This window comes from Haplochromis burtoni, unplaced genomic scaffold (genome assembly GCF_018398535.1).
Source record: "Haplochromis burtoni strain Fernald_Lab_line unplaced genomic scaffold, NCSU_Asbu1 Contig_490, whole genome shotgun sequence".
NCBI classification, from domain to species: domain Eukaryota; kingdom Metazoa; phylum Chordata; class Actinopteri; order Cichliformes; family Cichlidae; genus Haplochromis; species Haplochromis burtoni.
In genome coordinates this window covers 187,593-213,992 of record NW_024582851.1, presented here as the reverse complement: position 1 = coordinate 213,992, position 26,400 = coordinate 187,593, and the positions used below count along the sequence as shown (strand labels likewise).

The following is a 26,400-nucleotide window of genomic DNA, read 5'->3' as shown; positions in this document are numbered from 1 at the left end:
TGTGTGTGTGTGTGTGTGTGTGTGTGTGTGTGTGTGGCGTGTGGCCCAAGCCCTGGCGTAAAACCAATACCTCTAAGGACTTAGTTGGCGAGCCTTGTTTTCATCTACAAAGCTGTTTCACACACATGCATCCCGCATTAAAAACAGAAAAACATGGGGGCAAGGTCTTGTCCCCAAGAACGCCTATCAGCACAGCCTGTGTATACACGCCTGCGTGTTCTTCTCCATCAGTGTAGTGGCTGATTTTTCCAACTCATAATCCTTTACAAAATCCATTTTACGCACACTTTGGCCGTGGGTAAAACTGTTATTTGATCACAGAATGAACGGAGTGAACATATGAGTCACAAGAGTTTTATGCTTTCAAAGATCACATAAACCGAAATCTGCAACATTTGCTGTTCGGTGTGATTTCATTAGCCTTTCAGCTAACGTATTATCAAAATAGTTCAAGTAAATTTGAAAATGCAAAATAGAAGTGGTAAAATAGCGCGCACAGGTTTTCCGTCTTATTTTCCTAAAGTTCAGCATATAACCCACATACACACAGATTTAAAATCACTGTATGAATTTAGTCTCTTTGTGTTTATTACCAACCACCTCTCCCCACAGTAAACCAAGTAGTAATTACCATTCTTACTTTGCGCGTCATCATTATGCACAAAATGAAACGCATATATGTGGGGATACTGGCACATACAAAGACAATTCTAATCTTGAGTCATCTGTGAGGTAATAACTATCGAACGTCCCGAACCGGCGACGACAGGGACTCCCCGAGTCTCTCTGAGTCCTAATTGTCGCTGGCAAATACACCGGAGCTTGGCGGCACTCCGCCAGCGCATTAATACCCTAGAACTACATAGTGAGTGACAAGGTAATTATACCCCCCACCTCCACACCCTCCCCCGCTCTCTCTCCCTTTCTCTGTTTCTCTCTCTCTCTCTAACACACACACACACACACACACACACACACACACACACACACACACACTTTACCAACTCCTCTCCCCACTTAGCCCCCACTTGCAGACGGCCGTCACTACTTACTGTGCTGTGAGTCCAAGCTCTTTCTCTCCGGCGTCCACAGAGCAAAGCAGAGCGGAGATCAACGGTCTCCGAGTGTATTGTGAACCGGAGCTGGAGTAGCGGCCAGTAGTAGTGGCCTGCTCTCTCTCACACACATACTCCCTCTCTCCCTTTCTCTGTCTACTTTACTGACCTCTTTAGGATCCCCGCGAAGCAGTTAAACCGTCACTTGCTTTGGAGAATGCGAAATATATAGTACATTGTCAACTCCCCAAAACCATAAAACTAAGCTTATGGGACCCCACGTGACTGCAAGCGAACCAGTGAGAGGTATCAGTCTGAGTCCAGGCTTGACCTTTACGATCCAACTTGGAGATAAAAACCCATATTTGTTTGACATGTAAATGTCAAAGCCGCCTTCTTTTTTTTTACAGTTTAGCCCAACGTAGAAGGAGGTTAGCTTTAAAAATATATCTCAACACACACAGAGGAGAAGCAGGAGATAGAGGCTGTGTCCAGCCCCCACCCCCACCCCAGCAGCAACTCAGAAGGAAAGCCTTGTAGGAGTAGGGAAACGGCAGCACCATGAGCCGGTGAGTTTAAAAGTTCAGTCGCTTGTTTACAGGAGAGGAAACTTAATTTGCCCGGGAGTAGCCTTCGTTCGGGCGGAAAGGAGAAAAAGTGACCAATTTGTCCACCGCGGGTAGTTTGTTGTCTTGTCAGAGTTGGTCAGCAGAGTCGAGAACTGATTTGTGAGTGTGTGTTCTGTGCATACTTGTATTTGTAATTCTCTCTCTTCTATGTGTGTGTTGACCACTTTTGATGTTCATCACATATAAAAGAAAGAAAAAGAAACTGTCAGTAAACCCAGTGATTCTGTTTGTGTGTGTGTGTGTGTGTGTGTGTGTGTGTGTGTGTGTGTGTGTGTGTGTGTGTGTGTGTGTGTGTGTGTGTGTGTGTGTGTGTGTGTGTGTGTGTGTGTGTGTATATTGAAGAGTTAAGCCAGATCTACATAATGTAAAGTTAAACAACTTGATTTCAGCCTATATTGGAAGTCAGGTAAAAATATTAAATGGTTTGATATTGTTGGCACAATACATAATACTGCTTTAGTAAATAACCACACACGCCACTCCTAACTATTGAGGCACATTGGTACAGCACCTATGGATATGCAAAGAGAGCAATTTGGTGTTCGGTATCTTGCCAAAGAAGACTTCCGCGTGCAGTTTGGAGAAGCCACAGCCACCAGTGTTTGGCAACTGATGCCAACCAAAGCCCCAGATTTGCATAAAGATATATGATATAAATATGGTATAGATGAGGTAATATGCAAAAACGATATGTGTTCGAATCACTTCTTCAGTATGTTATACAAACACACACACACACACACACACACACACACACACACACACACACACACACACCACACACACACACACTCACACACACACACACACACACACACACACCAAAGGCCTCTTACAATCTAGATTCCCCTTAAGCTGTTTGTGGAACTGTTTCTATTATGAGCAGTTGCTTCAGTCTTTCTGTTTAATGAGTACAATGAACTTTATTGGGTTTCTTGTTTGTTTTTTTTGTTTTTGCCTTTTTACTTGAAGCTACAAACAAATACAAAAAGCTCACTGGCAGACAGGTTACAGGCCTTAATGGACGGTAGCCATTAGCCATACACACACACTCATATAAACACGAACTCGCACACTGCACCTACAAATAGCCAACTGGTCACATTTAAAAATGTCAATATATATATATCTATATACATCATTTGAGAAGCATAGAACCGATAATTACAATTATAATAACAATATAGTACAGTTCCGCTTTTTTTGAATAGTAGCTGTACACAACTTTTTGGATGGATAAACAGATACAGGCAAAGTGATTTATTTTAAGTTTCAAACTCGGACACACGTACGCGCGCACGCGCGCGCGCGCGCACACACACACACACACACACACCTTTTCTGCTTCAAATAGCGCAGAATTTAATGGTAAGACAGCGAGTATAGTGGGTTTGGGGTAGGCGAGGGTATACGTGCCTTACTGGATGTAAATAACTTACAATAAACGCTCACATGCTAACTTTTCTAGAAAGCACTTGGTCAGTTACAAAAATTCACACTTGACACATAAAACGATACGTAGACATTAAACAATAGGTAGGTAGCAATGTTGTAAGTAGGACATAAGGTAGGTAGCATATTTATCCGTGACTCCCCTCCTTTTTTAAAAGAGGACAACATAAAGAAACACTTTTTTTGTTACAAGAGCAAGTACCACAGTCATGATTCTTTTTTACGTTGCCCTAAAACACCAAAGACCGACATACCGAACAAATGAAAAGTGCTGCGCTGCTGTACAGTACTCTTAAGTGTTTCTGATTACATTTTTGGAATATTTTTTCTTCGTCTTCGTCTTTTGCTGACCTCTCTTTTGCTGTTTTCTTCAAGTTTTTTTTTATTTCTGGTTTGTTTCTTCCCTCCTCCAGGGAAGCGTGTACATGGTAGTATCATCTCTAAAGAGATGAACGAAGACAGATTCTGGTTTAAAACAAAGATATTTCTAGGGTTGGAAGGCGCTGCCAGCAGTGGCGAGGCTCATGCTTTTCAATTTGTTGTCTTTCTTCCACTTCATTCTCCGGTTCTGAAACCAGATTTTAATCTGCCGCTCCGTGAGGCAGAGTGCGTGCGCGATCTCTATCCGCCTCCGCCGCGTGAGGTACCGGTTGAAGTGGAACTCCTTCTCCAGCTCGAGAGTCTGATAGCGGGTGTACGCCGTCCGTGCCCGTTTCCCGTCGGGGCCCGTCATATCTGAGGGTGATGAGAGGACAAAGGGCTTTTAAAGATGCGCCAACACGCGACAGAAACGGGCTGTTATTGAGTCCAAAAATAGAGTGCGCAATATATAGTCAGTATTTTACAGCGCTCTAAAGTACACTCCAGTATAAGAGAACTACTTGAAAATATCAATCTAAAGTCAGGAACGCCTCTGTTAGGGTGATGTTTTCTATGAGTCAAAGGATTCTCATAGACTGGAGCCACAGGTGTTTGTTTTATTGTATCAACCTCTAACACCCCCACGCATACACAAGGAATTAAACTTACTGTTTTATCAAAATCACCGAGCGTAAAGGCAGGCCTCCAGCGAGTAAAACTGTCCATCATCCTAACCACAACCTTTCTTGACACATTTTATTTCTGCTATTTCCATTCCACAGCCTGGGTTAAAACATTTGCTTTTATCTGTCACATTACCTTTTTTTCCCTTTTTAACCACCAGTCTTCCCCATCACCTCTCTATATGCCCCATTTTTTTACACTCTTCAGGGTTTTATTGCCCCGTCCTCTACCTCACCTTTTTAATAAAGTTCCCACCCGTAATAAAGCTTCACTTTTCAAAGGAGCAAGCCGCTTCCAAAGCCTTCCTGGCCTCACTTTCTGCTTCTTTTTTCTTTCTTTGCCCGGCTCTGTCTGCAGCTTCCCAGCCCTGTTGAGTTTTTCTTCCCTTCGTCTCTCCCCTGACAGATTTATGACGCTTTTGTGGAATTTGCTAAAATAAAAAAGAGGAGACAGAAGGGGCAATTGTCCGGCGTTCCTGATTTCTAAAACACTAAAATGTAATGGGAATTTTCTACTAAGACGTTTTCGGGTGTGTACTGCTTCGATTTTTTTAGATCTTCATATCAGTATTTAAAACATGAATACATAATTTAAAATGAAAGCATAAATTTTAACCCAATGCGCACGATTAAATGGCATTCATTTGAGATTCATAATCTTGACAACTGATTTCTGACTGCCACATGAAAATATGAAATTGACGCAGTAGAAAAAAGTCTGGTAAGGTGCAGAGAAAAACGAAGAACCGTGGCTAATTGGGAATTTTCCTGCTGTTCTCGAGCATCCACTTTACACAGATCAAACCAGCAATAATTCTGCACAATCATTAATGTGCATTTTAAGAAGCCCCGATATATGTACAACAAGCACTAAACTGTTACCAGTCCCATGTGTCAACACGGAGGCTATTCTGCTGAACCAGTCATATGAATGTTATCGCCCGAAACTTCTAGGATACATGGAAAATAAGTTGTAAACACAAGAGCAATGTGTACCATGACTAATGTGTAGCTTTCTCATCCAGGGGAATATCTGTGGTGTCTGCGCCTCACTGCCAGTGTTGCCAGCGGCTGATCCCGTCGGACCGCCCTCTTGCTTATGCCCGGTCCTGGGTGGCGGATTGCTGGCGTGACTGGTGTCCCGGTTATGCTGCAAGTCCTCGGTCTCTGGTGACGCGTCATCCAGCTCGGTGAAACGCTGCACTGTGCCGCCACCGCCGGTGGAGGAGGCGGAGGACAGGTTTGGTGAGCTGAGATTACCGCTTCCTGCTTGATCCGAGCGAGGAGACGAACTCCGGGCGCCCAGTTTTGTGCTTTCGTTGCCGGGTGACAGCAGGGAGTCCGCCGCAGAGGCGAGGGAGCAGCTAGATGGTTGTCTGAACCCCCTGTCCGGGGCCGGGGAGCCGAAACCCCGCGAGTCCCCACCAACTGAGCCGCCCCCGTAGTGTCCTCCAGCGTTGGCGGTACTGTTGGTTCCCCCTCCCCGGTTAGTGACGGTCAGGTCCATGCCATTGTAGCTGTAGCCATAAGAGCCCGTCGCAGGGTGCATGGTGGCGGAGGAAGAATCCCTGTACGTCCCGCCGTTCATTGCGCCGCTGCTGCCTCCATAATTTAGCAGTTGATATTCGGGGCCATTTGGGTAGCGCCCCGAGAACGAGTTTACAAAATAAGAGCTCATTTAGGTTGTTTTAGAGACTTGCAGGTTTATAGTTGAGTACTAAGGGGCGCTTGATTTGTTAGATTTCTCTGGGTCGTTATAACGCTGGTACTTTCAACGATTTATGATGTATTAGTGAATTATGGCGTTGCACTGTACTTCGTTTTTAGCTATGTATGCGCCGTCCAAATATGGGGGTGGGGTGGTGTGTGTGTGTTGGATGGAGGGGTGTGTGTGTGTGATGGGGGAGGTGAGGGGTGAGGCGAGGGAGGAGAGAGAGACACACACGTAGTGAGGAAGGAGGAGGGGGACGGTCACGTGCTTTTGTTGACCAGTCGTAAATTCTCGCCGATGACTTTAGAGAGGTAATTTATGCTCTGAGGTTTCAAATGATAAAGATTGGGCGGGGGAAGCTTTCCCTCTCTTTCTCTCCGTCTCTCTCTCTTTATTGCTAGAGGTGTCGGGGGTGAGCTCAGAGCGCCACCTACTGCAGATATAATTTATTGCACAGAAAGAAGTGTTAAGGGAGAAAGGACACACAAGAGTCCATGACATATCCATGCTATAAAAAAACATTGTGTGTGTGTTTGTTCATCACTCAGCTCTGTTAATTGACCTTTTGCTTAGTCTCACAATTAAGAGCCGTAAGAACCGTAAAATCAAACGTTAATAATGAACACCGTGGTAAAAAAAATAGTAACTAGCCTTTCTCCACATACATCTGATAGCTGTTGATATTTATCCCGGAGTTCTACCAAAAAGCGGTCTCACCGATAAAATACACGTGTTTTTTTTGTGTTATGCAGTGTTTCGACTTGCTGCACTAATTGTTTGTACCTCAACTTCCGGCACAGGTACAAAACACCAGTAGGAAATATAGTGCAAAATATCACAAAAATTAGGCAAAAATAAACAAACAAACAAATAAATAAATACATCACAGACCAAACTAAACAGTCAACACTACAAAAAATGTTTGAGTTATGACAATTCGACTGGCCTGCGACTGTACATTCTTTCTTTCTTACTGCAAGCCTCCTTTGCAGCTGCAGACGAGGAATGTTAAACCTGATCTGTGACGTCCACACTGGATGGAAATCTGCTGATTTATGATTTGTTGATTCCCGGGTTTGGATGCATTTCAGCCGCGGGAGTGCTTGTGTGTGTCTAAGCGTTTGCGTGTTTGAAGTAGGCCTCAGTGTGCGCTCGGGTGTACACGCTTTGTTGTAACTTCGGCACAGCAGCTAGAACAGGCGACAGATGAAGAATTCCAGAGCTTTGTGTGTATGTGTGAAATGATACAAATGGATGTACTCAGTGGGGAAATGTGTGCAGTTTGCAGGCCACATTTCAGAGTGTCGGCTAAAGAAACCAGCAGTTGGAATGGGATTCATTTTGAATATTACAAAGTAGCAGGCACATTTAAAACACACGGGCAAGCACACATAACAGCAACATGGGGTTTAAAGCCACAAAAGACCCAGCTGTCACACTCCTCTCAGCAAACTGCCTTTGGTATTTATAAATCAGCACAATCGCGCTGAATTTGTTCCATGAAAGAGCTCACTGAACGAAAAACATTTAAATATTTCAATAAGGCCAGTTTGAAGACAATCATCATTCAGTTTTAGCATAGAATAAAACTATCTGTCCGTCCATCCATCCATCCATCCATCCATCCATCTCTTTTCTTTCGCTCAACCTACCTATCTCTTCAGCTGTACATGTTTTGCGTTTACTTTATGTTATATTGAATTTGTCGCATTCTGAGTAAGAATAAAGGAGGGTCAGAATTTAAGGTATGAGTCCAGATTAGAGCACATTTTGCAACCAGTGCCTGCGCACAGATGCAGTTCCTTTTATTCTAATAATCTCATTCAAAGAGCCACGCAGATTTCAATATGCTTCATTTTTGGAGATTTTGATATTTAAAATAATTATAGATTGTGGTCTAAGACAAACTCTTTCTAACTAATGTTCAGTTGTCTGAACATTAGTTCAATTTTTCTTCTTCAAAATTGAGACTTTCAGTAGAGAACAGCTTTCAGTGGAGATAGAAAGAACAAAACAACATGAAACATTTCCTCTTCGTTTTTCTCTCCTTAAAATATGTTAAACACCAAGCACGTATGTGCAATATGTAAAGACGAGCCCCCCTGATTCACAGTAAAACCATTTCCACTGTGTTTAACATAGAACATCTGCCAGCACTTAGTCATACAACTGATTCAAAATGGGAACGAAATCGCCAATCGAGTCATATCCACAACACAAAAAGAAACCAACGTACACTGAATATGTCTGTGCTGCAAAATACGCTTTAATAGATTTTCTCTTGAGGTAATTTCATTGCGAGTCTCACTATATTCTCAATTTGTCTCTCAAAGTATTAAATCCAAACATAACATAACTAAAAGTATCATTAATTAAATCATGTGAAATCTTTAGTTCTTCGCCTCGCACAGTGGCGAGGCTGGTTTTTCTAGGTGTGCTTATTAATTATTTACTACCAGCTAATGCCATCTTTGTCTTGGTAGTATTCCAACAGGATTTTTTTTTCTAAACTTAAAATGTGTATGCGTTAGATACATGCTATAATAACAGCACTTGCTTGGCATGACTTAAGACCGTCAAATAATAAATAAATAAATATCTGTTCTCTGTTATGCTTATTATGTGTGTTATTATACCCATAACTGGAAAATTCAGAAATATATCTCGAATATTCCGAATGAAAAACCGGCAAATGAAATCATTCTAAAGTAACTCTGATTTAGACCATATTTGTCTTCATGTTTTTCATGTTTCATGAGATAAGCTAATGTGCAGAATGGTGTGTGTGTGTGTGTGTGTGTGTGTGTGTGTGTGTGTGTGTGTGTGTGTGTGTGTGTGTGTGTGTGTTCGCACCCGCATCAGTGAAACTTCCAAGATGGATACAACGCGCCGGTCACTCAGGGGACAAGTAGAGTTAAAAGGTCACGAGGACATTGTCCACTTTGTCTGCGTGAAGCGTGTGTCTGTGTGTAACGTGTCTGGCTGCAGGGCTCGAGGAGAGGTCAACTTTCCCTGCCTCGCTCTGGTCATCATTTAGTTTGAGCCCGCCATCAGCAGCTCACTCTCCTCGTCGCTTTCCTTCCAGATCGTCGCGTGCGCCTGTTTGGCCGCAGCCTCGCGTTTAACACCAGTAAGAGGCTAAAAGGCTCAAGCGTGTTAAAGTTGTCCTCTAAATCATAAAATAAACCAATCTCAAATCCAGTAATGTTGAGTTTGACTAACCTTTACTGCGCGTTAATTAATGTTAGAATAAATGAAAATTCATTTCATGCCCCAAGACACACACAAACACACCCTATCCCCGTTATAAAAATAACCTTTTTCCATAAATTCCTTTACATTTTATTAAACATTTGTCATAGGTAGTATATGTGATTACTTGACAATAACACATAACCAAAACATGTAAAAATCGATAAAATATACACTTTCCTGAATGTTTTAGGTAGTTTGGCGAATATCATCAGTAGGTTAACAACCGCAACCCCACCCAAAGCTTCAACAGGTTTCCCGATATTGAAAAATTCCCCGCAACCGTAGTTACATTATTTTCACCATACAAGGCGTTTTTCCCTTGCTTATTTCTGTACAGTTTAAATATGAACACCATAAGACATACATACCTCCAATAGTTTTTCCTCCCTTCGTGTATATGCAGAGCATACTTGCACGTGTACTTAAAGGTATTAAAGGCTACACACATTTACAAATAATAAGAAACAAAATCGGGAAGGAAACAGCCGGAAGTCAAGTTCTAAAGCCCCCAAAACAAGTTATAAACCCTAAAACAAGTGCCTTGCATGATGTCTTTGAAAGAATAAAAAATAAAATGAAATAAATTAAATATGCATAGCCATAAAAAAGTACAGTAAAAAAATCGGTAGGCGGAATGCAGCAATAAATTGTGTTTCAAAACTACTTGTGGTCTTGTGTTGGTGGCCTTTAAAAAAAGTGTTCATTCATCTATTGTATTCTTTAATTTAACGCCATGTTCCTTTCCCCTGCCAGATTTTATCGTATCTGTCCCTTTCCACAGTTACATAACCCTTGCTGTAGAGTGTTTTACAAATTATTACCAAATATAAGACCACTCAAGTACAGCCTACAGAAAGAGTTGATGTAAGAGGGATAAAAATAAATCCCCCCATTCCGTTGTTTCACCACTGCTCAGGTGAGGAAAAAAAGAAAGAAAGAAAAACAACAGAGAGAGAGAGAAAAAAATGCGGGGGGGGGGGGTGCTCTTGAAAAACTTGGAGGCATGAGATTAATCAGCATGTCTTCTCTTTTATTCTGCCCTTCCTTTTACGTGTCTTACATTAGTTTATTTTTGGTCCTGTTTTACTCAGTCCGTTTCTCCTCTTCATCTGCACCGTTCGCCGTAGAGGAAGAAGAAGAGGATGTAGAAGAGGAGTTGATCAGCTTGTTCTCCTTCTTCCACTTCATCCTCCGGTTCTGGAACCATATTTTAATCTGTCGCTCCGTGAGGCACAGCGCGTGCGCAATCTCGATCCGACGTCGCCGCGTGAGGTACCGGTTGAAGTGAAACTCCTTCTCCAGCTCGAGCGTCTGGTAGCGGGTGTACGTCTGCCGACCGCGTCTCCCGGGGCTACTGAAGGTCCCTGAGAAGCAAGAGACAGATACATTTGAACCAAGATAACAACACTGAGGCGTTAACTATTCTGTTAAGAAAAAGTTACCAGAAAAGTTCATCACATGCATATTCTATTCTATTCTATTCTATTCTATTCTATTCTATTCTATTCTATTCTATTCTATTCTATTCTACAAGTTTCCACAACAGTGCCTGTTTAGTATTATCAAGGCTATTTGCCCCCCGCTTAAATTGAGAATTAGTAATGTTCACATTAAAGAACAATGCAGACGATGGCTGCCATCTAACAATGTGCGCCATCCCTTAAGGACACTGTTTTAATGTGAATTTAACATTGTTTTACTAAAATGTTTACTTACTCTGACTGCGAAGCCGCGGATTATTTTTGGCTTTGTGAAAAGTGAAAACTTGGATTTCTTATTTTGTTTAATTAAAAACAATAACAATCATTCTACAGGAAAGTTGAATGTCATGGTTTATGAAACACGGAGAATAACTATGTTATATAATGTTGCTGATGGTAAGTAGCAGGAAATTCAGAAAAAAAAAATTCCCGTTGTGGTGTGTATACACCGATCTTCACTAATAAGGCAATTAAGGCAACTTCAGTTTATGTATTGATTTGAAAGTAAGAGCATGGATTGCATGCCACAAGCTATTCATATCTAAATCCAAATGACCATAAATAACTCTGCCCTCTCTCTGGCTACTATTTGCACCTTTAACTGTCATTTATAACGCGCTCTTTGTTTTCCTCCATATATATTTATTTGCGGCGAAGTATGTTACCACCTCATCTGTCATAACTCGGAGTGTCCTGCAGGGCTTTACAAAACACTAGCTCTGCATCATCTGCTATTACTCATTCTACCTTCAACAGGCCGTTTTTCTCTCTTAAGGATGGTTTGCAGCACAGGACAGTGTTTAACACTTTAGGTTAAATCATGCAAGAGTGCAAAAGCACAAACTTTTAGGAGAGCCGGCTAAATGAAACTATTTCACATTATTTCCGCCACGGTTTGCCTCACTTTCACTTTAAACTTTAGGCTATATCTATATACGATTTGAATCAACAGTGAATAACACTGTCTACGCTGCGGAGGCTCAATAAACGATAAGATAGAAAAGGTCAAAACCAATAATAGCAACAGGAAATGTGATATATCTTTATCAGCACAGAAAAGAAACGTTAGCAAAAACAAAACAGTGTTTATCGCATCCTATTGGTCATGTCTCAAAGCAGAGTATGTCTGAGAGGAAAAGCGTTTTCAAAAATAAAAGAGATGAACTATTCAGACACATTTGAATAAACGAATGACTAATAGTGTGGATATTTGGACTTATCTCTGTATTTCCTCTATATCTACATCATTAATTTTTTATCTGCTCCTTGTTTTCCCCCACACTTTGCTTTACTTGGTAGCATCGTCACGGGTCACACAGGCTACAGTAAAAGGACCCGCAATGCAAACAAACCCGTTTTATGACGGACAATAAAATACAGCGCACATGACGGACTGACAGGTCAACAAACGGGGATCATAAAGCAGCTTCTGTGGCAGGAGGAGGGAAAAAGGAAAGGAAATCTAACAGAGGCTGACAGAGGAAACAAACGTCATTTTTATGACTGGGATCATAAAATATGCAAGAAAGAGAGGAAGAGGAAGAAGAAGACACTCACCGTTGCAGGCGTTCATCCGCTGCATCCATGGATAAATGGGCACTGACGCCGACTGTTTGTCTTCCATCGTTTCTCCGAAAAGCCCCTTTGCACTGAGCCCTACGCACTCTGTTTTACGCTGCACGCCGTCCTGACTGAGCGCGAGCTGATGCTCCTCCAGAGCGCACGGGTGTTCCTTATCCCTGTAGAAACTCGTGGCTGCAGCTGCGGCCGCCGCTGCCGCCGCTGCCGTGGCGTAGTCGCAGGCACCGGTTCCGGTCGCGCCCCCAACACCGACCCCCGCCGCTGCTGCTGTCGCCCGGTGTCCGGTATATGCTCCATTGGCCGCCTGCTGGTAGTAGGTGGATGCCGGGTACGGTTTGTCCTGGTGTGCGCCGGGTCCGCCGGTGCTGTATGCCACGGCTGCGGTAACGGCTGCTGCCCCCGGGTAGTGCCTAAGCGGGTGGTCGGCGGCGTATCCCGATGAGTAGAGAGGTATCTGACCCAAAAACGACTCTGCTGCCGCCGCCTGCCCGCTTCCACCCGTCCCCGGTAGCGTCACCGGGAAAGAGGAGTTGACAAAATAGGAATTCATCAGGAGAAAGAAGAAAAAGAGGAGAAGCCGGAAAAGAGGAGAAGAGGAGAGGGGAGGACAGGAGGGGACGAAACAAACACAATAACAACGTTCACTCGATGAAGAAGGAGAAGGAGGAGGAGTAGGCAGAGGCTAACGGCTAGCAGCTAACGGTTCTCCCTCCCGTCCTGCTTCCTCTGCCTTCCCCTGCCTGCACTTTATGATTTGTTGTGTTTTATAGCCGACAGTCCGACGGGCTGCCGCTATCACTTAGTGTATCGCAGATTGGGAGGAGGGGGGGTTGTATTAGGTGGGCTGAGTGCCAGTGTGGGACGGAGGGGCGTGTGGAGGGTGGGGGGCAACAGAGAGAACCTCTCCGTGTGTGTATGCGATCGGAGAACACGGGACGGGGCGAGAAGGGGTATCGGGTGGGGGGTTGGGGGGCAGACACCAGCTGACCTCGAACTGACCAATGGGACGCGTCTGTGCCTGGCATTCGTTCGCTGTTTTCCTTTCGTAGGAGAGGAAGAAGAAGAGGAAGAGGAGGAGGTCTGGGAACTACCGAATACACCCCCACCACCACACACAAACACGCTCTCTTCCTTTCTTTCCTTTTTAATTCGTATCTAATCTCTCTTTCTAATCTTCCTTCTGTTCCCGGTGACATTGCGCAATCACACCGGAATCCTCGACGCGTTAAATTGATTCTTTTCTCTCCCCGTGTGTCTTCCTCCGTCTGTTGTTGGACCCATAAAAAACAGCAGTTCTCACACGTATGCGCGTTTTCCCCTTGGGGTTGGGAGAGAAGGCAACCGAATAATAAAATATGTTTCCCGGCGCTTTGGAGATAATACCGACCGCATTAAAATGAATTTGTGGAGCGTAAATCACAGCCGGGAACGTGCGCGCGTCTTGTGTGTGGTGCAGTGTGTGTGATGCTAGTATTAGATTCAGCCTAGTATATAATATGGGCCATGTAATTGGAGTGTTGTATATTTGCAATTGGTATATCTGGTGATTGGGTAGTTTATGTCCCCTCTTTGGTCAGTGCGTGTGTCCTACTCCTATCGCAGGCTGCTATTTTCTAAAGCAGAAGACAAATTTAGTAATTTGGAAGGGATTGTCGGCACATAATCTGATAGTTAGAAATGTAGAAATATATATATATTATATATATATATATATATATATATATATATATATATATATATATATGTGTAAATAATATATATATATATATATATATATATATATATATATATATATATATATATATATCATCACACTCCTACAACACTCCTATCTGTGCCAGAGGTGCTGGGTCTGATCAATGTGTGCGGTGATTTATTATTTTCCTTTTTTCTTCTCCGGTGACACTGATTAGCCTGAAATGTAAAACAAAAGAAGAAAAGAAGTATTTTTTTTTCTTTCTGCTTTCTTTCTTAGCGTCATCTTGACACTCATTAGACCCACGCGCCTGAAGCTCTTTCAATATATATATGGCCACGTCCATGTTTATATTTAACCGAAATATATTGCATTGTTTAAAAAAAACAATTAGAATGAAGTCTTCGAATAAAAAAACAAAAAACAACAAAACGCCGTTATTATAGATTTGTTAGTTTCACCACTAACAAAAAACATACTGCATTACTACTGTAAAATTATATTATATTTTTTTCTCAGTTTTACACTATATGGAACGATAATTATAAATGTAGAACGATAATTATAAATGTAAAAGAAAAAAACATAGCTAATGGGTACACTAGTGTCACAAATTATTATTATCATCCCTTAGAATAATAAAAACTAAATTTACACAGACACATTTTGCACTCTTTTTGCAAAGAAACATTAGAACCTCCCTTTCCTTCTTCAAAATTAGAGAGGAGAATAAATAGGGTCGAGCTGGGTGGAGGGTGGGGGTATTTCGGCGTGCTTTTCATTCGCGGTCACAAACGGAATATGTGTCGCTGAGATCGTAAAATAACCGCAGTCATAAATAAGTCGCCCCCCCCCCCTCTCGGTGTCTTTCTGTGCTTTCTCTACAGGCTCTGACTTGTCTGAATGGCCAAATTGTAGACAGTTTGACTACCGATAGAGACAAAGCCTATTTTTACTTTTACTTCACCTCCCCACTTCATCAGTTCCCCCATCTCTTCGTTTTAAAGTAATACTGTTCGTCGTAGGATGACAAATATGACATTTAATCCCCGAGCCGCGCGTTCTATGCAGGATTACACAAACTGATGGAGAATCTGTCTTCTGAACTTTTATTTTGACCTCTCGCTCTCTCTCTCTCTCGCTCTCTCTTGTTGGCAGGACGCTCCGTTTCCTCTCCACTTTGTGGGAACGGGAAGCAACAGCATTGTGTTGGAGCTGACTGTGGTGTAATCATTAATGAGCACTAACAGTCGGGACAGGACAGGCATGGCCTACAGCCTGGGACACACACAAGACGGTAATACTATTATTATATATACAGCCTATTTGCATTAGCACGGTATTAACGTGATTGTGGCTTTGGTATTATATCTGTGGTAGGCCTATACCAGCAGCAGCCCACAGAGTAAATATGAAGAAAGAACTTTGAAAAATACAAATAATAATAATAATAATAATATAAAGGCAGAATCGTAGCTTTTCCTGATTCGAGGTACAGCTCTGCTTAAGCTAAGAATATTGTCAAGCCAATTGAAGTGTTGGTATAGTAACATACCGAAAGTTTTGTTACGAAGCATCTATGTATTTTATATGACAATTTTTGCAGAGATTAGTAGTTTATTTAAAGTATAGATTAATGTAACATTTAAGAATAACTTCAGAGGAGATCTCACGAACTTGTAGTTTGGTTCTAATGCTGGGAAAGCAACATGAAATATCATCATCTTATCATCTTATATCATGTGACTGCATGGAAATATTCATAGGCAACACTACATGATGACATTGTCCTCCATGTTGCAAGTGGACATATATTTATGTGTCATTGCAGATGCAATTGCAGTTGGGAGAAGCGAGTGGCAGACGACACAAAAGAGCAGAGCAAAGAAAAAAACGACCTAAACTTTGGAAACATTTTGCTATTTGAGAACCGGATGGTTGGTCCCTGTGCGAGTGTGTGTCAGGGAGAGGAGTGGGGTGGACATAAAGGAGTAGCAGAAGGACATAGTCTGCTTTAAAGCTAGTAAAGAAGTCACATTTTATGTCACGTGACCTTATGCTTTGTTGCGTTTTACTGCCTGATATTTCCTTGTGTTGATGGGGATATTGAAGTCTACCAAACTTTAACTTGCCGTCCACCAGTATTGAAAAAAAGGGAACGGGGCTGTGTACCGCATTACCATGACATTGGGTGTGCTAGACCTTTGTGCCGAAATTCAACGAATTATTTATTTGAGTAACTACAATACAAAATGGGAGACTTAAAAGACCACAAATAACATAAGCTACCTCGGATGGCCTGTTAGCTGCTTTAACCACCCCAAAATCAGTAGGCTAACAGCCTTCCAGTCATTAGCTATATAGTTATTAAGTTTTTACCACTGGTTCAACACTAATAACAGGGTAATGACAAGAAGCGAAATCTGTTTTAAGTATATGAATCATAATGACACAAATAAATAGAAACTGTAGAGAGATGGAATGGTCTAGATTATATCAGAAAACAAAGAAAGAAAAAAGTTAATATTCTGGGACATTCTCCCACGTTAAAAATTGGTTGGATGACAATTACAAATCCCATCTTTTTTCTAAACGGATATGCGTTTTAAGCCTGCTGTATTCCTGCACAGTAAATTTACGGGTGCGCTTCAGAGTAAACAGCCGAGAGGCGCTGAAGGAACTCCAGGAATCCGGGAAACTTCAGAGATTATCGACAATTAAAGCTGAAAGAGTCAGGCGGCTGCTTTATGGCTTTATGGGTCCCTTTCACCTTTTGCGCGCGCGCGTGTGTGTGTGTGTCTGTGTTGTGTGTGTGTGTGTGTGTGTGTGTGTGTGTGATGTGTGTGTGAGGTGAGTGTGTGTGTGTGTGTGTGTTTGTGAGTTGTCGTGTGTTGGGTGTGTGTTTGTGGTTGTGAAGGGTTGTGGAGGGAAGAGAGACTCGGACTTTTATGGTTTTATGACTTTTTATGACTCCTTTAAAGTCCGAGGAATGGCTACGAACTGAAAAACAGGCCCGCAGCAAAACAGCAGATGAACAAATGTGCTGTTCTCCGCACAAGTAACGAGCACTGTGCAGCTCACCTGTGGTTTATTTCAGCCGTGGCAGTGATAGGATCGAGTGCGTTTCACGGGTTAAATAATTAACCGTCTATGAAATTAAAAATTCACTGCTTATCCGACTAAATTACTCTTATGTGTCATTTTAGTACGAGTTATTTACAAAAAGGAGTTCAAAACTCTGCGCGCATCAGACTGGTCCTTGTATGGCAGAGCAGACATTTTAAGTAGGTGGTCTGTTATAATGTCATTAATTTAGATATTTTATGGGTTTTACTCATGTCAGGAAAAACGGGGACATTTTTTGACATAAGTAGAATACTTTCGCTCTTAGGATCGTATAGAAGATTCCAGAAGTTGCGATGCTTGGAGATAAAAAGTTCATGTGTTCAGAGTTTAGATACATAGAGTTTCTATTGCTAATTCTCTCGCTAGGTGTGTGTGTGTGTGTGTGCGCGCGTGAGAGAGAGAAAGAGACCTCTTCTGCTGCACCAGTTAATGACAAACTCCAAAAAACTGCCTGACTAGTACTTTCTCTTGTTTAATATATTAATCGTTTCCAGGCAGCGCCAGTCGACTCGCCGCGTCCTTCAGGGTACTGTGAGCACGCGCTCCAGGTCAGTTCACTGGACTATTACCGGTGGACGCGAGCCCTCAGCCACAAAAGGCCTCGGGACCAGTTAAAGTTTAACGGGTGGGTGAATGCAGCATCAGAAAGAGCCGCATATTTTTCGGCTAAATAAGAAGACTCGAGCTTGATTATTCAAACTGTGTTGTTTGACATTATTTGGTCAGACGAATAATAATAATAATAATAATAATAATAATAATAATAATAATAATAATAATAATAATAATAATAATAATAATAATAATAATAATAATAATAATAATAATATAAAGGCACTATCTGGTACTATCATCCTGGCAATCGTTATTCTAACTGCACAGAAAATCCTGTCGAGGTATTTATCCGCTGCGCAGACCACAGATAGGTGAAGCGAAAACAAATGTTGTATCTGATCTCAATACTCTGAAGTTGAATACTCAATTTAAAGTGAGACTATGCTAAAGTCATAAATTAAACAGAACGCCATAGTTTTCCCTCCATGAGGGTCTTTCAGATGATTACACACACGTTCACAACTGGAAACATATATCTGAGTGGGGCTGCACAACAGATTTACAGATAAGCGCAAGTGATAAAACCACAAAGCAAGGACGAATTAATATGCTTACACACACACGAACACGGTGAAGCCCATGCACTCACATTCCCTGCTTGCCGCTCTATTCCGAAACAGCCCTCCTGACCAATCAGCATAAATTTTGCATCCAGAATTACTTTTCCTTGAGCACATCCAGTGCTCGTGCGCACGCGCAAACACGCACACACACAAGCACAGCATTCTTCTGGGATTTTGTACACACACGGTTTTCTCCACGTTTCATTCAGCAGTGTAACAGCACCCAGCCTAACCTTGGCAACAAAGCAGGACGGAGAGAAACACCAGTTTCTCTACCTCAATGCTACAAGTCGACCTTACCAACCCTACATCAAAGACAAAAAAAAATCTTCAGCATACACTCTTGTGAAAGCACACAAAAGCTTTTTTTGCCACTCGCTGGGGTTGACCTGGTATTATTTTTCCAGAGGTAATACATAAGTAAAATTGCGGGCATGGTTTTTGTAAATCGCATTGACACTGACCCAGGGATGTATAACTTGTGTTTCCGTGTCTTGAGAAAGAAGAACCTGTGTATGTGTCTATGTGCTCTTTGGCATTGTTGTTAACGGAACACTAGATGGCACCAGAGTGTCTTGTTAAGTGCGGACTCTGGGCTGCTCTGAAGCTTCATTGTAAGGACTGCCGTCGAACACAAACAGCCTCCGATTGTGTCTGTCTATAACCGTTGCTCCCAGAGCTGTGTGATCACAGCTTTACAGGAAAACAGACTGTTGGCTTCAACTTATCTACCAAAACAGAGAACACAAGACAGAAAGACACACATTGCTCGTACCTTATATACCACTCTCTAAATGTTACTGTCTTCATTTAGTATTATATAACAATTATATTTGTGTTAAATTATCCATTTTAGTTCCAGAATTTCAAGACGTACATTAACATCTGTATATGATCCAAATTGTTTGACGGTTAAATATAACTACATCTGTAGTATGTGAAAAATGTATAACTAAAAATGGCACTTCTAAATATGGTAAATAAGACCGTAAACATCTCTCGAGTCCGTGATTATTAATGCACACACATACATAAACACACACGCATACTGCTGCTCTAAACCTAGTCAATGATTATAATAATAAAAATAATACTACACTGCTGACAATAATGAGTGTCAATAGCTGATTTGAGATTCTGTGTGGTCTTTCTCTGTTCAATAATCTCAATACTATCTTGATATCTGCGACAAAAATATAAATATTTTAGCATACGTGTTTGTTAAAACCCATAAGTATGCTTAATGCATTTCAGTAAAGTCACGTTTTTAAAGCAACTGTTTCACGGTACCTGGGACCAAAAGAAATTCAATTTCAAATTTAATTAAATTTTATCTATACAACGCCAACTCACAACAGTCTCATAAAGGCGCTTTATATTGTAAGATAGGCCCTACAATAGAAATGCCTTCTAATGGCAAACAGACTTAAAAAATATACATAATTTATTATACATTTTATTTCTCTGTTCTCTGTTTGCGTTTGTTTTACTTATCACGTTCAGCGTACCCCGTAACTTAACGAATGCACGATTGATTTATGTTCCGTTTACCACTACAGACGGAATAAAGAATTTGAAAAGTGCCGCAGATCTGTAGCCACGACTTGGTGTGATCGTGGCTTTAGAAAGTCCGGCACGGCGTATTGCATGTGGCTCACAATATATCCCTAAAACGAGGCTGTGACTTTATCTTAAAGAACTGGTGTTTATTGACAATACTGAATTTCTCACAAAGCAAGACTGTTGAATCTAGGATATATGTTCATCATGCTAAAGCTTACTATTAGGCATATCCTTGTGTCTACTCATCTTGCATAAGAATGATTGTGTTAGCTGTTCATCTACAAAGCGGAATTGGAAACTACTCGAAATGTGGTTTAACTGTAAAAATACATGTGCATACATTTCTATGAGTGGTTTGTGAATAATTTGACAACAACCAAATAAATGACTATAAGGTAAAATTCAAGTTGTTAAAGTGTATATTTGTCCAGCGAAAATTTCCACAGCCGTTTGCAGACTTGCAATGTTCTTAGATAATCAGTCAGACCCTGTTTTGTATGAGGAGGAATATCAAGGTTACATATGAGCACATATGAGCGTTAGTAAACATGTTACAATAAGAAAAACCATATAAGCTTTAAACATTGGGTGATGATGATTTGTCAGACAAGGGTAAAAATAAAAATAAAATCTTCTTTTTTTGTCCTTGTGATCAACTGTGTGTGTGTGTGTGTGTGTGTGTGTGTGTGTGTGTGTGTGTGTGTGTGTGTGTGTGTGTGCTCTGAGATGAAAAGTCTGGCTTTTTGATATTTGAGACGGCAACAAATTGGAGACCAAGGAGATGACACCTACAGATGTGTTTGTGACTGTGGGGTTGTGATTGCAGGGAAAGAAAAAAAAAACGTCTGCTCCAGGGAGGAAATGAGAAGGGAATCAAAGTCATAAAAGTGAGACAGACAAACATGCCTGTTGCTTCTTCTCTCTCTCTACTCTCTCTCTCTCTCTCTCTCTCTTCTCTCTCTCTCTCTCTCTCTTTTCTCTCACACACACACACACACACACACACACACACACACACACACACACACACACTCGCGCTGTCAATCTAATGAAAAAAAATCGAAACAGAAAAACCTACACGCTGGCCGTAAAACACTGACAAAAACCCTAGAAGCTCATCTTTAAATCACCTGCAGCCAAATGCAAACCCCCAAAATAGAAAACCGTTGCTTTTATCTTTAAAAGTCATAGTAAATGAGGGACTCCAAATTCTGCCAAAGCCATCAGATCAAAGCCAGTCTTTTTCATGTGCACATTTGCCCCCTTCCTGCAAACACAATGCGCCGCTTTTGGAGGAAAAGCTGGAAGCTAATCTTTCAGTTCTCAAACAGCCGAGTTTCGAGCAATAGATGGCTCCTCGACAGCTAATACCACTATTTAAACTAACCAATATATATGTATAGATCCAGCTAGGAAACCGTTTATTCTGAAATGGCGGAGCAACGCTTCGTTTAGAAAAAACAAAACAAAACAAAACAAAACAAAACAAAACAAAACAAAACAAAACAAAACAAAACAAAACAAAACAAAACAAAACAAAACAAAACAAAACAAAACAAAAAACAAATGAATCAACTAGATGCTGCAGAATTGAGAAAAGCTGCGCTGACTCATTTTCTCTGCTCCTTTAACAATGCGCATCATGCAGGGTTGCGTTAAACGTGCGTGGACGGCTCTTACCGTTTGTTGATAATCCGTCACGAGCCCACACACCTGCCGGTCACTTCCTTGCGTTCGAACAAGTCAGGCACTCTGGAATGGCACGAGACAGCCCTGCACTGGGTGGTAATTAGGTGAATGTAATGTTGAGGAAGTGCAGGAACTGGGGATGGGGGACTGCTGTCACCCAGGCGTCAAACCACCACCGTAGTCTTCATCATCCTTGCAGTGACAAGTGACAAATCAAATGTCAAATTGAAATTAAAAATGTAAATCACGAGGGCATCTCCGGAATGCTTTCTCCGGGTTGGGTCCCACTGCTCGCCCCTTCTTTGTCTCATCACAGCGGAACTGTCCTCATCCAGATCCGCCAATTTGGAATAGACAGCAGCGGCACGAGACTAGACGGAGCAAGAAGCCATAGCGAAGCAGGAAGAGAAGAAGCAGGGGGGGGAGGGGCGGCTTGTTGTCGGCGTCTCGCCTTGCCGGTTTCCACAGTCACAACAAATATTCTCATTAACTCGCTCGTTTAATTACAGCCGGGTGTTCATTTCCTGGCGGTGGCCGGACTCCGAGTGGACCCTTGCAGGAGCAGGGAAGGACAGGCGGCAGCTCGGGCCGGAGCGGAGTGCTGCAGCAATATAGCCACTTGGGAAATCATAAAAAGTTCATGTTCACGTTAAGCGCGTCCACATGACCCGCCCGTCGGCCAATCCCCGCGCGCGGTCACTCATAAACTTGTATCACAAAGTTGTAAATTTTCATAAAACAACAAAGAATTTATTGCATTTCTTCATGGAGTGTTGTTAGAACCGAGCTGCTCCTTCTCTTATTTCATTCTCCAGGCCGCCATTTTCTTCTTCGACCGCTTCTTAAAAAGCAAGCTAAAAGCTTTCAAAGCACTGGAGAGCGTGAAGAATTTTGCCACGCGTTATTGTGGATTTTTCATGTCATGCTTTATATTATTTGATTTTTGTTCGTTTTAGATAATTAGACAGAGCTTCCTTATTATCTTCACTGGCATATTTGCATTATATTTTCATTAACGACACGTGACAATATTTAGACCCAAAATGTTTCAGAAACCAGATGTAGCTATATAAAGACAAGGTAGGAGGAATAATGTGGAGCAAACAAGTTTCTGTTTCCATACTGCATTTGAGATTTTTTTAGTACAACACCAATATTCCGTGTTCTGCTGTTGTAAGAAGACCTGGTGTCAAAACACAGACAAGTTTTCTTTTGTGAAAGTGGCACGAACGTAAAGTCTGCGTCCCTGGTGCTGAAATATGAATCAACTGAATCAACAGAAATCTCTCATCCTTTGAAGCCGCCTATGCGACATTTTTTAATCATTAATTAATTAGTTTAAACGTCATTCTTTGCGTTTAAAGTGTTATGACACAAGGGATTGAACGCAGTGTATCGTAGCCTACTGTGGAAATGTATGAGTGAAAATTAGTTAAATGAGAGATCCCTAGACAAACAACAACAACAACAACAACAAAAAACAGCAGTGGAGTGTAGTACCTGTCCCGGCTTGAAACGTTGTGAGTAAAAGTGGTTTCGCAATGCGGCAAGGCGTCACCATTTAAAACCTGCAGGCCCGAAGCCGAGAATAGCCAGAAACTGCAGCGAAAGTATATTAATGTTTTTACAGATATACAGTTAGAAATCGGAAATGTTCAAGCACATCAGAGCTTCATTTAAACGACGAGTGTCTGGACTACACCTGACGTAAAGTCTTTGAACGCATCATTTTATTTGGTAATGCAGGTCTTGTTCTCCCACAAAGAAGTCCAAATCCAACGCTTCCTGAATCTTAAAGAGGTTGCAGTCTAAATTGCTGCAGTATGACGAACCATTCCCCGCATCTACTACAAGAAGATCTCTTCAAAGAATATAAGACCTTTCAAACGTTTAAATTAGGTTTCGTTGATATTAAAACCCAGCTTATAAGCGAATTTGCTTTGACAGCAGACTGGAACCACGTCACATATGATCAAAAGCGCCAATATTAGCAGAATTAGTATTTTCTGTGTTGTTAGTCAAGTTAGTCTGCATTTATCGCTGTCATCCTCTGTATGATGCGTCCTATTTACAGGCTCGACGTTTGGCAGATTTCAGATTTTCTTTTAAACCCTCACTGACCCATGTGTGACCTTTCCAAACCAACACACTGTCTGGTTAGCAGGAGAAGGGGATCCGATGCTTCCTCTATCTGAATAGCTCGAGTTAAATTTTAACTGAAAACAAAACAACTGCATAGAGCAGATAGAGCAGGACGAAGAAATAGTCCATCCTCCCATCTGCTTTATTCGTCCTGTCTGATGCCTTTATTGGAGTTTTTGGCCTCTTCATGGATGCAACCCCACCCCCCCCCCCACCCCCCCCCCCCCCCCCCCCCCCCCCCCCCCCCCCCCCCCCCCCCCCCCCCCCCCCCCACACACTCATGTTATGATACTGGGTGGCTTTTTAAGGCAAACACTCCTTGAAATGTCTGATGATACTAAAGGCGCAAACTTGATATTTTTGGCCGAAGAAAAATGGATGTAACAACAACACAAGAAAGTCCATTTTTTTCTTATCTTAAGTAACAAAGATTTTCTGCTGATGCTAAAGGACTTGGATTATTGAAGCACGTTTTTGTAAATAACACCCTTTTCTTTAGTAACATAAAAAAGATTTTTAAATATTGAAACGGTGATGAATAAAAAGCGTTAGCCTTTATTACAGTTTTTTACAGACGCTAGGACACATTTCCCAATACTTAGGTCACTTTTGCAAAACACTTCACACAATCCTCCTAACTGACCGTCAGCTTGGCAAAGCAGTTCATTTCACATTCAAAATGCACTACAACTACCAAAACACTTATTCAGGTCTCAAATAAACTCATTCTTCCAGAACACTAGCAAAGGTTGACAGCCGACAAACACACTTTGTCACCCACAAAACAATGACCTAAAAAACACTAACAACATGTAGCATTACACAGTGTTTTCTTGTGTAAAACAAGGACACATCTCTGTTTATAATTTCAATATATGTTACTGGAATGAATCAGACATCATGCAGAATTCGTTAATATTTGTTTATGTATTTTTATTTTTTTGCACTAAGTAATCCCAAAATACAAGAATTTGTATACACACCATCCACTGATACACATACAATAGTAATGCTAATCTACTCGGTCTTCTCCATTTGGCCACAGGTTCTCATCCACATCACATCTTATGTCATCTAGGGCAAACACCTAGGAAAGAATCTTCTGGCTGCCAGAATTGAAGGAGTTGAAAAATTGAAGGAGTAACACCTGTGTAGATGTTCATCTACAATGAGAATAAGCTGTGGCTGGTTAAACTGCATTTTTAGATTTAAAATATGTTTCAATAAAATATTGCTGTTGGATTTTGCTGTCTTTTTAAGTTTTGCATTGTGTTATTGTTTTGGCCATAAGTTTAACAGTTTTGAAAACAGTATGTAAGCACATGCAAAATGTCCTGTACGTACAAAGATTTTTGGCAGTTGTTGTGTCTGAGTGAGAAGATAATTCATGAAATTTGAGAGATGTAGTCATTGAATGCATTTTGTGCCAAAACAATGATAACTGGTCCTCAGTTTAGCCCACATAGACTTCTGTTGTGCTCACTGTGTGAGGAGTTTTGCAAACGTGACCTAAGTATTGAGAAATGTGTCCTAGCGTCTGTAAAAAACTGTAATGTTATAGATCGATGTATAGTCAATAATGTTTAGTTGTTTGTTTTAAAATCCAGCAAACAAACAAAACAACTGCGTTTTGTACAAATATTTGATCCCACTAGATACCAAATCTTGTATTTTATTACATTATAATTCCATCCTTTAGTTTTACAGGGCTCGAAGAATACTGTGCTAGCATCAATTATATCTAAGCACATCTTTCAAAATAAGCGACTGTTAAAAATTAAGTTTAGGGGAAAATATTATATTCAGTCTTCATTTGTCTAATATTTGTCACTAAAATTATGTTTTTAGTATATAAATTACTTCAAGTAACACACACACACGGTAATATTATAGATATAATTAATATATAATATATATATATATATAGTATATATGTATATATATATATATATATATATATATATATTATAATTAATTTAATTTGTATATATATATTATATATATATATACTATAACTAAGTAAGGAAGCACATGGTGAAAACAGTCGATTAATTTAATTTATTTAAAAACGTGATCATTTAAAATAAAATCTGCCTTCTGCTACAACGAAATTTGTTGGAGCACCTTACCACATAATGTTTCATATGAAATGTCTCGGTCTATCTTTATACATTTATGGTAACAACGACTTATAAGGTAAAACAGAACTTTCAGACACTAAATAACACAAAAACAAACAGGAGTATAATGCAGTACTGCTCGCGGACAATTCTTCCTACCGTGGATCAGTTTTCCCATTAAGCAGAATACCTGCTGAGTCATTAAAAAAATAAATCTTACTGTTTAATCTATTAGTAGCATTAAAATATGGGGGGAGGGGGGGATATAAATTAACCTCTTCCGCTAAATATTGAGAGGACAAATCAAAATATTGCGGAGGGGATTGCCTACTTTCGCTCTGAAGTGATAATAAGAACAATAATAACAGAAACAAAAAGCTAGTATAGCTCTTGGATTTTGATTTATGGGCTCAGACTTTTTCAAACATAAAAATGTATACATACATAATTGCACATGGAATAGATATTACTAACACGAATCCACAGAAGTCACAAGTGCTGCTGTTTCATTCATTGCATCAACAACCATCTCGTGCCTTTCTGCCACAAATCAAATGAGGCAATAACCCGAAGGAGTCTAGGATTCTTGAATTGTAACAGAAGAGTTCTGTGTTGAAAATGGTCCTATACTGTAAATTCTGATACATTTTTCTTATCTCTTAAAATCTATGGTCACACA

General features: G+C 41.0%; 2 protein-coding genes and 1 long non-coding RNA gene across 3 annotated transcripts; 1 reads left to right on the top strand and 2 right to left on the bottom strand.

Moving 5' to 3' along the window:
• Positions 1 to 2,587: 2,587 nt before the first annotated feature.
• Positions 2,588 to 8,684, bottom strand: hoxb5a (homeobox B5a). Its single transcript, XM_005947105.2, has 2 exons — positions 5,176 to 8,684; positions 2,588 to 3,871 (listed from the first exon to the last, which is right to left on the bottom strand). Exons 1-2 carry the CDS (start codon positions 5,855 to 5,857, stop codon positions 3,624 to 3,626), a joined length of 930 nt encoding a protein of 309 aa, XP_005947167.1. The 5' UTR covers positions 5,858 to 8,684; the 3' UTR covers positions 2,588 to 3,623.
• Positions 8,685 to 10,154: 1,470 nt separating this feature from the next.
• On the bottom strand, positions 10,155 to 12,757 carry hoxb6a (homeobox B6a). The gene is made up of 2 exons (XM_005947104.3): positions 12,184 to 12,757; positions 10,155 to 10,509 (listed from the first exon to the last, which is right to left on the bottom strand). Exons 1-2 carry the CDS (start codon positions 12,755 to 12,757, stop codon positions 10,229 to 10,231), a joined length of 855 nt encoding a protein of 284 aa, XP_005947166.3. The 3' UTR covers positions 10,155 to 10,228.
• Positions 12,758 to 13,187: 430 nt separating this feature from the next.
• On the top strand, positions 13,188 to 16,716 carry LOC102304648. Its single transcript, XR_001335710.2, has 3 exons — positions 13,188 to 13,285; positions 15,062 to 15,200; positions 15,735 to 16,716. It is a non-coding gene; the product is annotated as an uncharacterized LOC102304648 (long non-coding RNA).
• Positions 16,717 to 26,400: the final 9,684 nt, after the last annotated feature.

Coding starts and splice junctions, on each gene's coding strand:
- hoxb5a (XM_005947105.2), bottom strand. CDS start 5,857: ATGAGCTCTTATTTTGTAAACTCGTTCTCGGGGCGCTACCCAAATGGC. Junction 3,872..5,175: donor AAAGCTACACATTAGTCATG/GTACACATTGCT, acceptor CATCACCCTCAG/ATATGACGGGCCCCGACGGG.
- hoxb6a (XM_005947104.3), bottom strand. CDS start 12,757: ATGAATTCCTATTTTGTCAACTCCTCTTTCCCGGTGACGCTACCGGGG. Junction 10,510..12,183: donor GCGGATGAACGCCTGCAACG/GTGAGTGTCTTC, acceptor CTTGCTTCTCAG/GGACCTTCAGTAGCCCCGGG.